Source organism: Thamnophis sirtalis, unplaced genomic scaffold (genome assembly GCF_051295495.1).
Source record: "Thamnophis sirtalis isolate CommonGarterSnake01/CBP01778 unplaced genomic scaffold, rThaSir2_p1.2 scaffold_5, whole genome shotgun sequence".
Taxonomy (NCBI): Eukaryota; Metazoa; Chordata; class Lepidosauria; order Squamata; family Natricidae; genus Thamnophis; species Thamnophis sirtalis.
In genome coordinates, this window is record NW_028261385.1 from 37,623,317 (window position 1) to 37,640,370 (window position 17,054).

The window sequence follows — 17,054 nt, forward strand, 5'->3', positions numbered from 1 at the left end:
CCGCTGCTCGGCATATGGTGCGGCCCCGATGGTGGTGAAGGCTGCGGGGCGAAGCTGGGTCCTCGTTCGTTAAAACTCCTGCACACGAAAGTCTTGCTGTGTTGTGGCCCATTAAGGCACCGTGATCGGGCTGGGTAATTTTAGCGGTAATTCCCCCTCACCCCCGCATCCCGTTTTAGCTTTAAGTACTGAGACAACCCGCTGAGCCTAGTGGGATTGACCTCTCCAATGGTTAATAGAAGCCAGGCTGTAGTAATAGTTGCAGAGCTGCTAATCCTACTTGGAAAGCTTTCTCTTCAAAAAGTTAAATGCCTTTAAATATATAAAGTGTTTGTGGGTGTTTGTTAATATGATTTATTGGCTATGGAGTTTTCCCCCCCATTTCTTTTCTTTCTTTTTTTTTTTGGTCTTCACTGTGAGTTGTATTGTGTTGGGGGGGTGTACACTGAGGGAGTTCAACCAATCTCATTGTACATATGTTGTGCACTGACAATAAATAATAATAATAATTATATATATTAAGTTTGGGACCTTTGCATTCTACTCTTTGATGCTGTGAAACGTATCTATTAGAATTCAAGATCACCCAACAAAGTTGTTTTGGCTGCAGCTATGATGGTGAATGGAGTCAGACCAGTGGAAATATACTGAAATTTCATTACACTCTGAGTCCCAAATAGTACTAACAGAATTAATGAATGAGCACCCAGCTTGCTTCCTCCCTCCCCATCACAGCAGCAGTGGGCTTAGGACGTTCAGGAATCTCTCTTCTGTTCAGTCATTCAAAGTACAGGTAGTTCTAAACTTATGACCACAATTGAGCTCAAAATATTGTTAAGTGAGAAATTTGTTAAGTGTTAAGTTGTTTTGCCCCGTCTTACAACTTTTCTTGCCACATTTGTTAAGTGAATCACTGCGGTTGTTAAATTAGTCACATGGTTGTTAAGTGAATCTGGTTTCCCCATTGACTTTGCCCATCAGAAGGTCGCTAAAGGGGATCACATGACCTCGGAACACTGCAACCATCATAAATGTGAGTCAGTTGTCAAGCATCTGAATGTAGATCACGTGACCATGGGGATGCTACAACGGTCATAAGTGTGAAAAATGGTCTTAAATCACTTTTTTCAGTGCCATTGTAACTCTGAACAATCACTAAACAAATTGTTGTAAGTAGAGGACTTCCTGTATCCCCAAATCCCTCCTGCACTAGATTCATGTCAGGAGAAAATGTTGTCTTCCATTCGGAAAATAGCTGGCCACGTACACTGTTCTTGTGGTTCCTCTTTCATGTCAGCAGCCTCCTGAGAGTCTCTCAGGCATAACATACCTGAGCTGCAAAAAAACCCGGATAAGTACTGGAATGGCATCTTTCAGTATCTTTGCTTATTGCCATTTTGTTAAGCGTTAGAAGCTGAGCTATACTATCCCTGCTGTACTTAAGTTGGCTTGTGAAGCATAGCTAGGCAATTCCAGCAGCCCCTCAAGGCAACTGCCTCTGTTGAGTGATGCTGAGAATTGCTTGTTAAAGCAGAAAGAGAGGACATACGTTCTCCAGCCATTAAGTTAGTGCATTTTTCTAAAAAATTGATTCAAATAGATATGTATGTTCTTATAGAAAATTCATCGAGTACTAAGAAAGAGTGAACAATTTGGGCTACTTGATGAATTACATGGAGTAGTGTATATGCTTGTTTTGATATAACACTAATCTAGTGCATTATTCCAGAAGATACAGATTCATCTTAACCTGACTTGGTGAATCTGATCTCAGGATCATTTTTGTATTTATAAGACGGAGAAAGTTGGTACTGTCTCATATTTAAGCAAGAAAAAGTTCAGTTATTATTGAATTAAGATCTTAGTTTAAAGTAAATACATTTCAAATCATTGTGACAAATTGAGCTATTTTGCACATTCAAAATGCTATAAAAGTTATAAAATTCATTCATAAATAAAGGTATAAAATGAAATACAATGTACATTTTCTCAGTATGGTTGACTGCTGATTCAAATAGTTTGTTTTCCTTATGTATGAGAGAAAACATATAAATATCAACATCATTCCAAAAGTACCAGATGGGCATTGATTCACATAATTCATTAAGTCATCCTATCTGGATAACAACCCCCGATAGTCTTCAGTGATAAAAATCAGAAATTTGAAATCAATTATCAATCTTGATTTCTGGTTTAATTTTCTGGAAACTAGAAAAGCTTGTCAGACTAGTTATGGATTAGTACAAATAAATAGCTTTATGGTTGTAATCACAGATCAAAAGCAAGGATGATTAACTTCAGTAAGCCTCAGTTGTTTCGATTTTTTTGGCTTTTATTAATTGAATACAAAACAGATTACTTCACAAACATATTAAAACTTCTTTATTTAGATTATTGAACCTGATAGGAAAAAGAAAAAACTGGTAAAGAACAAAGAATATATTGACAAATCCTTAAAGTACCTACAGTATGAAAAAGAAGAGAATAATTCAGTGGATACGCAGAACACAGGTATGTTCTAAATACTGTAACTTCTTTCTGTCCAGGAATTATCACAAAAATTGGGAAATATTCTGCGGCTTTTGTGGTTATCTAGAAATCTAGGAGCAAAATAGAATTAAGGAACTTTCCTTGGCTTTTTATCTTGTTATTTACAAAGTTCACATTAGTATCTATCACCTAATTGAAACTTAACCACAATAGGTTTCAACATACCTGTTGAAACCCTGTTGTTTGATATTCAATCATATTTTGTAAATATTTTAAACTGTTAATATTTGTAAATCTATATTTTCTGCCACTTTATTTGGTTTAGATATTAGACTGTCATAAATGTCTACTCTTCTAAAGGAACAGAATAGGAGATTTTTGGAAATTAATGACAGCATTACCTTTTCAAAGGAGCAAAGTATATGAATGATTTTGGTAACAGATTTCTGGATAGATATGAAAAGATCAAGAAATAACTAGTGTATAAAACAGGATGTTTATATATTTTTTAAAATCCCTGTTTTTGCACTGTTGTCAAGGGAGAAGCAATATAGCTTAAAGACTGATGTTATATAATACAGCCAAAGCTATGTGCTATTGAGCAGGATAGGTATCAGCATAATTATTGGTTAAGAAATGTGTATGGAAGAATGATGAAAAATATTCCTTGGATGTAGTATGTTTGAGATAAAACATTTTATTTATATTGCTAATGAAGGGGAAACAAACAAATGTATGCGCTCTGAAATATGCTCAGAAACCTTTGAGAAATTGAGAGCATTTAGCCGCTTGGAGCTTCCAAGAAATAGAGTTTCTTCAGAAAATTTCCATGGAAAAGAATCAGTAGCTTTGAAATCACATTCTGTGATTGGAAACAGCGAAACAAATGATACTTTACATCCCCCAGATATAAGTAAGGTAATCAGTTCTTTGCTATTTTTTGATTTAGCTGTTACAATTTAATTGTGAACATTGACTGAATTTTGAAGATGCTAAGATAGCAATTTACTATTGTTAAATCTTGTATCATCATATTCTCCATTACAAATGAATAAGTGACAATGGCAGTTATCTGTAAGATTCAATAATGAAGATAGTACATGTTAAGTAGTTCAGTTAATTGTATCAGGATTTTATGTATGGGTAGATATGGCAATGTGCTGGAAGTCAGTTGGTGAATAAAGACTAACTACAGTATATCCGTATGAGTATGTGTATACTTTATGTGTGTACATATATACAAACACATTATATATAGACTACATTTCTGTATATGTATCTGTTTGGTAGCCAGGTAACATGTGAAATAGCATGAATAAGCATAAAGTAATTGTTATAGATGCAGCTTTTTGCTGAGCTTGGCTTTTTTATGAAAAGCTAACACCATAAAATCCTAAGGTTGTGCGATAGACTGAAAAATGGATATTGCTGCTAAGAAAATTACATTGACATGTCTGAAATTCCTAGGAGTTGAATTCTCCTTGAAAATTTTACTTTTATGTGTTGATCTTAATTGTCTGCCTTATTTAATATGTGATCCTAAGGCAAACCTCAATTGTTTTCTGATGGATATTCCTTCTGCCAGGGTAGAAATGGCTTTGGATCAAAAGTTCCTTTAAAGGAGTAATTTACATTCTTAATTTATGCTAAATAAAATTAGAATGGGAAAATTTCCTTTTAGAGTAATTTATAGGAGAAAAAAATATGTTCCGATAGGGAAAAGGGTTAGGAAACTCATTTTCCTCTTTCTCCTTTTCTGTTTTAATTGGGAATAGATGATAGATTATATAAAAAGCAAGAGACATGTGTTCTTGCACCCAGACCCATGAGATTGCTGTGCTAATCCTAATGGGCTTAAGTAATGATTTTAACAGATCTTGGTGTTTTCTAATACAAAGGAATCTATTCCTATAAAAATAAACCATATTAAATTTGACAAAACATATTCTGAGAATTGTACATATAGGATAGCTAAATAAATCAATGATTTTTTTCAAGGATATCTAAGTAAATTATTCTATATATTATTGAAAAATGATTGCAATTTTTCTTACTAGAGCAACTTTTAAATTATCATTAAAATTTGTTTATTTTAGTTTTTGATCTTTTAAAATACATCATACATTGTTAAGATATAATTAGAAAACAATACAAGCAAAGCTAGAAAATTATCAGAAAAAACACTACAGAATTTTTATAAATTTGCAATTTGGGTTAAAATAATTAATGTAGTAAAATGCATCCATTAAACAGGACTGTTATAAAAATAGCCTAGTTCCTTAGGAAAAAGTAATAATAAAAATGGGGAAACAATTACTATCATAGTATACCTGATAATGATTTGAGTTCATTGACTTTAAAAGAGGATATTTGTAGCTCAAGAGTTGAACTGTGGGGTCCTTGATGTTCCCTGAATTTGGATTTTCTTTGCAGATTTCATTACCCAACTAAGTAACACCATCTATGTTAGAAGGCAGACCAATGTGTGCAAAAAAACAGCCAGGCTCAGAGAGCATCAAGGACTCCACAGATACTTGATTTTTCATCCTTATTCTCACTCTGTTCCATCTTGGAACAAAACATTTAACTGTCTGTTGTATCTGTTTTTCCAGTCCAAATGCTTCTCTAAATTGCTTGTATACTCTGTGCTCTGTAGCGTGCCTGCTATGGTAACATTTCTAGTTGCTCACCAGATTTTTGGCTATAGTTGTCTTTCCAAGTAAACACCTCTTGGTTTTTTCACACTGTTGTAGTGTTACTTTGAGAGGGCTTCCAATTCTGTTTACTTCCTGAGTTAGATTTGGCATTCTGTCACTAATGAAAGGAGGGTGATCTGGAATTTAGTTCAATAATAATTCATGCTCCTGCCTGAGTAATGATACTTTTGCTAAATTTTGCTAAATTTTCTTGTTAATATTTTCATTTTACATATAGGGAAGAGATATCTGCCACTTTTTCACCACGAATACGAGATCTGAAAATACCCGAAATACATCAGATACAACTTTTAAAAAAACAACCAAAATTGTATATACACCTCTTGAGCTCCAGTTCCTAGAACTAAAAAAACAGTATAAGGATACTATTCTGTTTATAGAGTGTGGTTATAAGTACAGATTTTTTGGAGATGATGCAGAGGTAAGGCTCTTCTATGAATGGCATGGCGTTATAGTTATATGTTGCTGTTACTAATATTGTGCATAATGATTGAAAAGCTTATTTGCAAAAAGGTAACATATGATACTTTAGAAACATCCAAGTATACAAGAGCTGTAAGCAGACATTGGTTTATATCTTGGTAGAGAGGTTACAGCTGCAATAGCAGCATGCTTTTTAGTGGCTCCAAATAGTGCTTACATATCTATTTAACAACTTATTTGCAAGTCTGATTTTTTTTACCAAGTATTCGATATGAATTTATGTGTATGTGTGTTTTAATTTTAAATTTTGCTTGAAATACAAGGTAAGTATTGCCAAAATTATGATTCCCCCCCAAGTTCCTCTTTTATGCTGCTGCATGCCTAGACAGAATTATATAAAATTATAATCTATATAAATAAAGATGTAATGGTTGTTTGTTCAAAATCGCTAATCTCCAAAAGTTCTTCACTGATTGCTTTGAAATTTTGACACAATGTTGCATTCAAATACGTGAATATTTTTATATAAATATATTACTTAGATCTCACACCTGTTGACAGGTAAAAACATGATTTTCTGTTAAAACATGATTTTTTGAAAACCAGTGCCATCTGGTGGATATAAAAGTAACACACGATATACTAAATATTTCATGATTCCATTTCAGTGTTTCCGATTGCATTGTTATATTGAATTTTCATAGATTTTGTTTTATTTTCATTTTGATTTAATTATTTCGTGTGACATTGCATTGGAATTGAGCTGTGTCGTTTACCATAGCGTTCATTTAGTGAGTATAGTATATTTGGAACAGTTCGGCCACTCTCCAGCTTTGTCCCGATGGTCCCTTTATATGTGTGGCTGGGCTGCGGCCGCATCCTTTCCCCTTTCCGCCCCTCCTCTGTTGAGCTTCGACCATTTCTGCCAAGGGGAGCCGAAGCCCTTTGGCCTCCCCTCTGTCCCTTCCCCTCCCACTGGGCCTTTGCTGGTGCCACCTGCGCCATCCCTCGGCTGCCTCCCCACGCCCTTAAGCCAGCCTACCTCGGGCCAGCCCAGTGGAGTTCCAGAGGAGGTGGAGGCGGAGCTTCTCAGCCCGCTACGGCCTCTTCAAATTGGCTCCGACGGGGCAGTGGCGGCGGTGTCAGCCTGAGGTGCAGCGAGGCTGCGGTGGCCCCTGGGTGCCCCGTGAGGCGGCATGCCAAGGACTTCTCCTCCTCCGACATCTTGGACGTCTCACTCTCCCAGGCCACCGACTTTGGGGAGCCTGAGCGCAACTCCGAGGCTCAACAACTTCCACGAGGCTGACAGCCCCGGCACCATCTCCCCCAACCAGCCTCGCCCGGCCCAGCAGCCCTGAGTCCTGACCAATGGCAGCACCCACCTGCCGCCCCACTACGCCCAGGCTGGGCCACAGCTAGTATATTAATAAGGTTGAAGTATTATTTAATCTTTTGAGATTTTTAAAATTATTCAATATATTTCAGTAAATGTTATTAAGTAATTATTATATAATTAGTCCTTGATTTATGATCATATCCTTAGCACAGTTCAAAGGTATAGTAGTACTGAAAATGTGACTTATGACAGTTCCCTGCACTTACAATAGTTGCAGCATCTCTCTGATTCTGTGATCAAAATTGCGGCACTGCTTGACAACCGGTATATATTTACGTGTGTTGTAGCTTCCTGGAATTACATACCATTTATGAATTTTCCACGGAGCTTCCAATATGCAAAGTCAATGGGGATAAATAGATTCACTTAATGACAGTGGCAAAAAAGGTCGTAAAATCAAATATGACTCTCTTATCAACCATATTGCTTAGTGAAGTTTCAGTGCTAATAGTGGTTGTAAATCAAGGAGTACCTGTGTGCACATAAGAATTTTGTAGTATCTACATTTCTATGAGAATAAAATTTTAATTATCTGTAATTATATTTTATAGATTGCTGCCAAGGAGTTGAATATATATTGTAATAAAAATCACAATTTTATGACTGCCAGCATACCAACGCACAGACTATTTGTTCATGTTCACCGTCTTGTAGCAAAGGGATACAAGGTTTGCTTCCAAAGCTACATATATAATTCTAGTTTTATGTTAGCTTGTTTTTCAGAGTTGAATGCTTTCAAATAAAATATTCCAAAGCAAGTGTCATTTTCTACTTCCTAATTTGAACAGTAGTTTGTAATTATAATTCCAAGACAAAACTATTATCTAATTTGGTTTTGAAGTACCATATTTTTCGGAGTATAAGACGCACCAAGATTTTGAAGAGGCAAATTTTAAAAAAAGTAGGTAGGTAGATAGAGGGATATAGAGAGAGAGAGAGAGAAAGAGAGAGAAATACAGAAGGTGGATAGGGAGAAAGAGTAGTTAGAGAAAGAGAGAGAGAGAAATACAGTAGATAGGGAGAAAGAGAGAGAGTAGGTAGATAAGTAGGTAGAGGAATAGAGAGAGAAAGAAATACAATAGGTAGGGAGAGAGAGAGAAGGTAGGTATGTAGGTAGATAGAGGGGGGGAGAGAGAGAGACATACAGTAGGTAGGGAGAGAGAGAGAGAGTAGGTAGGTAGGTAAATAGAGGGATAGAGAGAGAAATACAGTAGGGAGGGAGGGAGAGTAGGTAGGTAGGTAGATGTTACCAGATGTATTTATCCATGTGCTGGAGAAGGAAATCACTGACAACCTGCAGTATCTAAGACAGTGTTTCTCAACCTTGGCAACTTGTAGATGTCCGGACTTCAACTCCCAGAATTCCCCAGCCAGCAAATGCTGGCTGGGGAATTCTGGGAGTTGAAGTCTAGACATCTTCAAGTTGCCAAGGTTGAGAAACACTGATCTAAGACTTGTTTCTGCTGGCACAGCACTTGATCAATGTAATTCTCATCAATCACTCTAAAGAGCTTTCCAAAAGGGGGGGGGGGAGTTTTTGCACTCTGCAAACCTCCCAAAAATGGCCAGTTTTTCGTGAAAACGGGCCCGTTTTTTTCAAATAAAAGGCATGAATAGCCTTGGGGGGGGGGGGTTGGTGAATGCTCCTGTGGGAGCCAAAAACAAGCAAAAACGTTCTGTTTTTTGCAAAAACGGGCCCGTTTTTGTCAAAAAAAATTGCATGGATAGCCTTATGGAGGCTTATAGAATGCTGCTGGGGGCAGGGGCAAAAAAGGGCCCATTTTTTGCTCATTTCTGCCCTTCCTAGCCCCCAGGAGCTCTCTGAAAGCCTCCATAAGGGTATGCATGGCCATTTTTGTGAAGGGGCTTCGGGAGGCAAAAAAAATATGCTGTATTCGATGTATAAGACACACCCAGAATTTCAGCCTCTTTGAGGAAAAAAGGTGCGTCTTACACTCCGAAAAATACGGTAATCAAATCATGCATTTAATCCTCACTGAATTTATATGTAATCTTCCAATATTACCTGTGTGCTTTTTCTCTCTATTTGGTATCATTTATGATTTATAACGTTGGCTTAGAACTCAGGAAGCTATTTTATTTCATTAGATAATTGATCCATCTGTCCTAGTATACTATTTCTTTTGTTTGGTGAAGACTGTTCAAGATTTTAGGCAGGTGTTTTGAACTTCTACAATCAAAACAAATGCTCTGTCACTGAACTGCAATTCTTTGTTTCTTGTTTAAAATGATTAGTAATGGGAACTTTCTTAACTGAGAGTTGTTACCCTCCAGGATATCACAAGCAACTTAGGAAAGATCATAGTTTTCTTAAAAACTAATTAGGCTTGTGCAGGCAAAGCAACGAACAGAGTCTGGAGTGAATTTTAACTCTGTTCCCATTTTACTGTACAAGCCTAACAAAGCAGGTTTGCATACGCAAAAAAAGTGTGCGTGCCAAAATCATTAATTACACCAGCATTTATTTCCTTCCTTCCTTCCTTCCTTCCTTCCTTCCTTCCTTCCTTCCTTCCTTCCTTCCTTCCTTCCTTCCTTCCTTCCTTCCTTCCTTCCTTATGGCACCATGGCTATGGCGATCCATATACTTATTTAACATAAATGTAGATGGAGATTGGGAATATAATCACATTGTATGACTCCAATCATTATAGTGTGATTAAAATGAAGCATGATTTAGTGATGTGATGTGTGCCCTAAATGTAATGTCATAATCAGAGGTTGGTTACTAAGTCAGATCACAATGTTATGATAGTCAAGATATATTTCCAAGGCGTGAAGTCTACTTATTGATCATATGTTAAAAAATGTGGTACAAATGACTATATATCAGTGTTTCTTGCTGTTTCCCAGAGGAAAAATTTAATTGATATGATTTCCACCAGTTTGAAAGGTGGCGAACAGGCGCACACAAAGCTTGGCCCTAGGTCAGTGAATGGCGCTGTGCCCAATGTTCCCTCTAATTTTTTTTCAGTGTGAGCAGAAAAGTATAGTGTTTGAGCGGCATATTTTCATGCCTGAGCACCTGAATTTTTTTCACAGATGTCACCTAAGACAACAACAAAATCAGTATTATTTGAAACTCAAAGTTATGTTTATTCAAGGTACCCGCTTAATTAAAAGTGTTATATAATATCAGTATCACTTAACAACGCTCCTGCTTAGCAACCAAAATGTTGGCTCAGAAAGTCTGGCATTTGAAGCACGCAAGTCTTAAAGCTGTTGTTACAAGACCCTTGCACCCCTAACCCTTTAGGGGGAAAAAACCCCAGGGGTCTTCAAACGTGACAGCTTTAAGACTTGTGGACTTCAACTCCCAGAATTCCTCCCTGAGGGGAATTATATATTTGGACTGTTTCATAGTTACATTAGAGAACTACATTGTTAGAACTTAGCACAAAAGATACCTTTTATCTGAAAATCCAAATAGAGTAAACCTGCTATTATCCCAGAGCACTAATGTCATTTGTCCCAATCTGTTTTACGAGTCTGTATTAAAATAGATAGAAATATTTTCACTAAATTTTATAGATAGCAATAGCAATAGCAGTTAGACTTATATACCGCTTCATAGGGCTTTCAGCCCTCTCTAAGCGGTTTACAGAGTCAGCATATTGCCCCCAACAACAATCCGGGTCCTCATTTTACCCACCTCGGAAGGATGGAAGGCTGAGTCAACCCTGAGCCGGTGAGATTTGAACAGCCGAACTGCAGAACTGCAGTCAGCTGAAGTAGCCTGCAGGGCTGCATTTAACCACTGCGCCACCTCGCCGCTCTTCCCGCCCCCTTCCCAGCCCCACAGATCTATATTTCAGGAACCTATCAGAAGTTAGGGCAAGATAAGAGTGGAAGAATGAATTTTGTTGTAGGTCATGGGGATTTTTTCAGCATCTTAAAAGAGGAGCGCATGTGCATTGAACTAGCAATACCCATTTAATAACAAAAGGAAATGGCTGAATTAAATTTGGTAAAGTTGCAAGCGAGCTGTAAAAAGCTTGTGGTTTTTAAAATCATAGAATCATAAGGGATACTGGAGGTCTTCTAGTCCAGCCCCTTGTCCAAGGCAGGAGTCTTTATATCATCTGAGACAAATGGCCGTCCAGTCTTTTGAAAACTTGTAGCAAATGAATTAAGATTCCATTGATTTTAATTGTTCTTGCTGTCAGATTTCTCCTTATTTCCAGCTTGAGTCTCCTTCTGACAAGTTTCCATTGGTTCTTGTCCTGTCCTCAGGTGCTATTGCTGCCGCCTCCTCCTCCACCAACAGCACCAACACATTTGCTGCCCAGCGCTGCGGCTGAGGTGAAGCCGCCAAAGCTGCCGCTGGCGCCCCCGCAGCGTTGGGCGGAAATCCGGCAGTGCTGTTGGAGGAGGAGGAGGCGAACCAGCCTGCCACCACCGGCCACCGCCAGCCTTGCCACTCTTCCCGCCCCCTTCCCAGCCCCACAGTCCAGCGGACGCAGCAGAAGCAGCCCCGGGGCTCCGCTGCTGCTCCCCGCATTTTCTGGACGGGGTCTCGCAGGAAGGAATCCCCCTTTGAAGAGCCGTGCTCTTCAAAACAAGTCTGGGGAGGTCCTTTGCAGGCGGCCAGTTGTAGCCGCCTGCAAAGGACTTCCCCACGTTTACTTTACAGAAATCTCTGCGCGGCAGTTAGAAACTGCTGTGCGGGGTTTCTTTCCACGTGCGCGGCCGCGCAGCCGTGCACCTTAGAGGGAACAGTGGCTGTGCCCAGCTAAAAAGCGGGGTTGCCAGATGGCTGCTCGTGAGTGTGGTCGTCTCATGGCTGCTGTGTTGCGCTGCTGCGACAGCGCAATACAGCCGTTCAACCCTGAAGCTCTGCTTGGCTCTTTGACAGCCTGTTCGCAAGAGAGCAGCTGCCCGGCAACCCGCCTCTCCAGCTGGGCACAGTGCCATTCACTGACCTAGCGGTATCCCAAAGGTGCCAAGCAACGCAAGTTTGTACCCGGCTGGAAAGGGGGGTTTCCGGGCAGCTGCTTGTCATAGCATAACACAGCTGTTTGACCCTGAGGCTGTGCCCGGCTCTTCGGCACCCCGCTCGCAAGAGAGCAGCCGCCTGGCAACCCGCCTCTCCAGCTGGGCACAGTGCCATCCACTGACCTAGCGGTATCCCAAAGGTGCCAAGCAACGCGAGTGTTTGCCCCCCCCCCCACGCCTTTCCTCCAGCTTGGTGCTTTTGGGATACCGCTAGGTTGGTGAGCGGCACTCTGCCTGGTTGGAGGGGGAGGTTGTTCAGGGGGCTTATTTTTGGGGGAGCTTACATTTTTTGCCCACCAGAAAAAAGTGGCCTGGCCTTATTTTAGGACATGTCATATTTTCGGGGAAACACGGTATGTAGGATATCGGGCAGCAAAGGATCTCTAGCATTTTCAGTCTTTGGTGACTACTTCAACATCTTCCCAGCTGATGTTTAGAGTCTTTAAGTCTTCTATGAATGTTCTTTGCCATTTATTTTTGGGGCATCCTCTTGATCTGGGGATCTGGGGTGTCCATCTCTTTGCCATCTTGGGAATTTGATTGGTCTCCATGCAGAAAATATGACCTGCAAATTGTATCTTCTGCATGTGACAATGTTATGTAGTTTGCGGGAGAAACTCTTTTGGAATACTTCTTCATTAATAACATGGTCAAAACAGTGAATCTTTAGGATTTGGCAAAGACATCCTTGTTGGAAGATATAAAGTATCTTGTTAATACTTGCTGATGCCTTCTCGCTGGCATAAATGGCTGTTGGGATCATTATAGAAGCAAGCAAATGGAGTTTACGTTTTAGTGATATAAAGATAAGATTTTATTTATTTCTGGAAAACATCTGTTGTTTTTAAAATGCAGCACTTGATGTCCATCTCTGCATCTCCATTTTGACTGATATTCTACCCCAATTTCTACTTCCTCAAGTTGCTGTGAATCATTGTATATCTATGCAGTGGATACATGACCTTTGATTTCTTGGCACTTAACCTGAGGCCAATTTTGGTTGCTGCTTCATCTAAGTCAGTCGTCACTCATTGTAATTTCAGCTCAACTTCTTCAAGTAGGACAATATTATCTGCAGATTATGGTCCCCAAGTTGTTCCAGTGTTGTCATATAAACCATATGGCTCGAAACAGAACTCTTACTTGGTTGACTAAATTTTCTTGAGATCTTTCTTGCTGTTTCTGTAGTGGGTATAATTTTTACAGGGATAGGTTACTAGCCCAACACTCAAACATCTTCCTTTCCCATTCGGGCTTGGGACCAGCAAGGGTGGAGGTTTAACAATTAAGTCAAAATAATTGAGTTAAAATAATTGAATATTTGATATATTTATTTTTATTTAACATTTTCCAGTGCTTCGTGTTCTCTGCTTCTCTTGCAGGTAGGAGTTGTAAAACAAATGGAAACTGCTGCTTTGAAGGCTGTTGGAGAGAACAAAAGCTCTCTTTTTACCCGAAAATTAACATCACTATATACCAAAGCTACATTTCTAGGAGAAGATATCCTTTTATTATTTATGTTAAATTATTTTGATGACATTTATTTTTGTCTGTCTCTTATTCATTAGTTTGAAATATACTCTGTTTATTCTTCCAATTACATTTACACTTGCTTCTTCTGTTTTGCTTCAAACTTGCCCGTATTAGGGATAATGGTTATCCTGTTGTGGTATTCTATGTATTAAAATAGCATTTTATTGTATAGATTATTGTACAAAACTAATTACATGAGTGTGGTGTAGTTTTAACTTTAATTCTATTTGCTTCAAAAAGTGTCACACGGCTAGGGGAAAAGTGATTTGGGGAATTTGAAATACAATCTATGAAAGTAAAAAAAAATCATTTGGAGATTCTTCGTTTTTTAAAAAGTGACACATGGAACAACATTTAGATGTTTGTAAAATAAATTGGGGGAAACCCGCCCACATTTTCTTTAATAATGTAGGGTTTCCATCCCAACTAGGTAGAGAATAAAACCTTCATGAAATGACCTTGTACAAAAGTAAAAGTTGCAGACCGTCATATTGTATTTGGGTTATGTAAAAAGTACATATAGAATTAATTTCCTTTAACACTTTGCTACATTTGGATCCCCTGTTGAAATTAGATAATTCAATGGAGGCTGAGGAAATATCTTCTAATGTCTGGGATAATTATCTTCTCTGCATCTCTGAAAATAAAGAAAATTTAAACCATAAGAATGGCAACATTGTTTTAGGCGTAGTGGTAAGCATTTCTAAAAAGTTTTAATTTATAATTATAACTAAATAAATGTTAATTGTTCACAGTGTATCCAGCTGTACTTCAATACAGATACAATACAGTGGGTATCTTGGTACTCAACTGCTTCAAAACTCATCAAATTTGGTACTCGATGCATTTTGATGCAAACATTTTGTCCTGGTACTCATTGTTTGTTTGGTACTCATTGTTTGTATTGTACTCAATGCATTAGCTAGAACTGATTGGTGTCGGTTACCTTGTGTCTCAGTATATTATTCCTTATGGTAAAAATCTGTTTGGTACTTATCATTTTTGGTACTCATCGCACCTCCCAGAACCAATTAATGAAGTACCACTGTAATTTGTTTTAAAGTGCAGCACCAGCCATGAAGGGGACTTTCTCAGCTGTTGCTTTTTGGTTGGCTTCACAAGAACTTTAAGGGTCACAGTACCTTCAGGAATGGGTTGGTTATATAGAGGACGGATAAAAGCTTAGGGTTATTTTGTCAATTCTTCTCACCTATACTTCAAACCGATCCCTTTGCCCAATATTTTTGAAATAGTTTTGGGGAGGCTGATAGTGGGAAGAAAAAGTTGAACTACTGCATTCTAACAGATGCTACTGAATAGTATAATACAAGGAATAATAGATTTAACCTTGGTTGATTGGTTCATTGGTTGGTTTTATATAAAACTTTTATAGATTGGTAAGGGCTGATAAATTCCACTGGAGCCTTGTTGCTTTCAACAGGAAAAAAAAGTGGAATTAATTCAGGTCAAACTTAATTTTACATAAGAACATCTGGAGAATTATTAAAGTTTGACAGTTTATACCAATATTCCCCAACTGATTTTAGCTGTCCCCTCATCTATTATCTTACAAAAGGATCATTGACTTAACTGGCTAAGGTTCATTTAAGTCATAATCCAGAGTATCTATAAAGTAGCATCTTGAGCAACTCCAAAACACCAAAGCTGCCTAGAGTAGCCTCACAGCGAGATAGGTGGCAAATAAATTTAACAATCAAGCAGACAAACAAATACTGGATCCCAGAATTTGGAATTTGATGAAACTAAAAGCAGGATCATAAATAAAAACTGAGTTTTAGTACATATATGAAATGAATATGTAATATGAACTATACTATGTGCAATGATATTCACTGGTTTAGCAGTTTTAAAAAATTGATGGTCAGCTTAATAATGGTCTTAGTTGGGACAACAATTGAATGCTTGATTGCTAAGTACTTCTGGGAAATACCTTGAGACAGAAGACAAATAATAGTTACATATTGTATGGACAATTATTCATGTAAATAAAAAATAAACATTATTTAGAATCTTCTATATCTAAGTTGGTTTATTAAACTCAGAAAGAGAGAGAGAGAGAAAGAGAGAGAGACAGAGAGAGAGTGAAAGAAAGAGAAATAAGATGCCTTAAGGTTTCACAGTTATTCTAACTTGAAAATAATTTAAGAAGTTGCTATATTCTTTTTTCAGGCAGTCCAGCCTACTACAGGAGAGGTCCTGTTTGACAGTTTTCAAGATTCTATAGCTTGTTTAGAGTTGGAAAATCTAATACTACGCCTGCAGCCAGTTGAGATTATTCTTCCTAGAGATGTGTCAGATCAGACTGAGAAGGTTATAATTAGAATGACTTCTGTATGGTAAGCCTCTATATAGTAGAACAATTTGATATTAATTTATTCAAAACATTACTTTAAAGTGTTGTTCAGATTTTTATAAGTGTGAGAAGTGAGCAAGTCCTTACATGTATCTTTCTTGACCCTTTGTCTTGATAATAAGTAATCATTTAATGGTGTACTAGGTTTTCTGATCTGGAATCCTACCATTTATCCCCATATTGATTTATATGGCTGTTACCTCAAATATAGATAAGGATAATATTTATTGGGATAGGATGGGATCTTCATCAAAGATCCTATATTACTTCCATAGTATGAAGATAATGCATTATCAAGCCAAGATTTCTAGAACAATTCTTGAATGTAACATTTATAAAATAAAAAAATATTTTGAGACATTAATGAAAACTATCACCACTAATTCTCCAGTGTCTTTTCTCTTTTCAGTATGTTCGTGTGTGTGTGCGTGTGTTTGTGTGTGTTTGTGTGTGTTTGTGTACATACAGTACATACATACCATATTTTTTGGAGTATAAGACGCACCAGAGTATAAGATGCACCAAGGTTTTGAAGAGGCAATTTTTTTAAAAAATTAGATAGGTAGATAGAGGGATAGAGAGGGAGAGAAAGAGAGAGAAATACAGTAAATAGGTAGAGAGAGAGTAGTTAGGTAGGTAGGTAGAGGGATAGAGAGATAAAGAGAGAGAAATACAGTAGATAGGTAGGGAGAGAGAACAAGTAGGTTGGTAGGTAGAGGGATAGAAAGAAAGAGATAGATAGAGAAATACAGTAGGTAGGGAGGGAGGGAGAGAGTAGGTAGGTAGCAAGATAGAGAAATAGAGAGAGAGAAATACAGTAGATAGGTAGGTAGGTAGGTAGGTAGGTAGATAGATAGATAGATAGATAGATAGATAGAGAAATATAGATAGAGAAATACAGTAGGTAGGTAGGGAGAGAGAGAGTGTGTAGGTAGGTAGGTAGATATTTCCAGGTGCATTCCATGTGCTGGAGAAGGAAATCGCTGACAATCTGCAGCACCTAAGACTTCGTTTCTGCTGGCACAGCATTTGATCAATGTAATTCTCATCAATCAGAATTTAGTAATTCTCATAACTAAAGAGCTTTCTGAAAGGAAATAAAAAAGTT

At 37.9% G+C, this 17,054-nt stretch overlaps 1 protein-coding gene across 3 annotated transcripts in view; it reads left to right on the top strand.

The window, feature by feature from the left end:
• The window catches only part of MSH3 (mutS homolog 3), a 57,240-nt gene that overhangs the window by 155 nt on the left and 40,031 nt on the right, over positions 1 to 17,054 (top strand). For 2 of the 3 annotated variants that reach the window (XR_015696671.1, XM_087715678.1), the window contains exons 2-8: positions 2,391 to 2,511; positions 3,209 to 3,408; positions 5,425 to 5,628; positions 7,578 to 7,694; positions 13,422 to 13,539; positions 14,123 to 14,265; positions 15,763 to 15,929. Coding sequence is in view for 2 of the 3 variants with exons in the window: in XM_087715678.1 (XP_087571804.1) it covers positions 2,391 to 2,511; positions 3,209 to 3,408; positions 5,425 to 5,628; positions 7,578 to 7,694; positions 13,422 to 13,539; positions 14,123 to 14,265; positions 15,763 to 15,929 (1,070 nt within the window). In the remaining variant the exon portion in view is untranslated. Of the gene's footprint in view, positions 1 to 51; positions 135 to 2,390; positions 2,512 to 3,208; positions 3,409 to 5,424; positions 5,629 to 7,577; positions 7,695 to 13,421; positions 13,540 to 14,122; positions 14,266 to 15,762; positions 15,930 to 17,054 lie in introns of those variants that run through there. The other variant, XM_087715679.1, reaches the window with a different exon arrangement.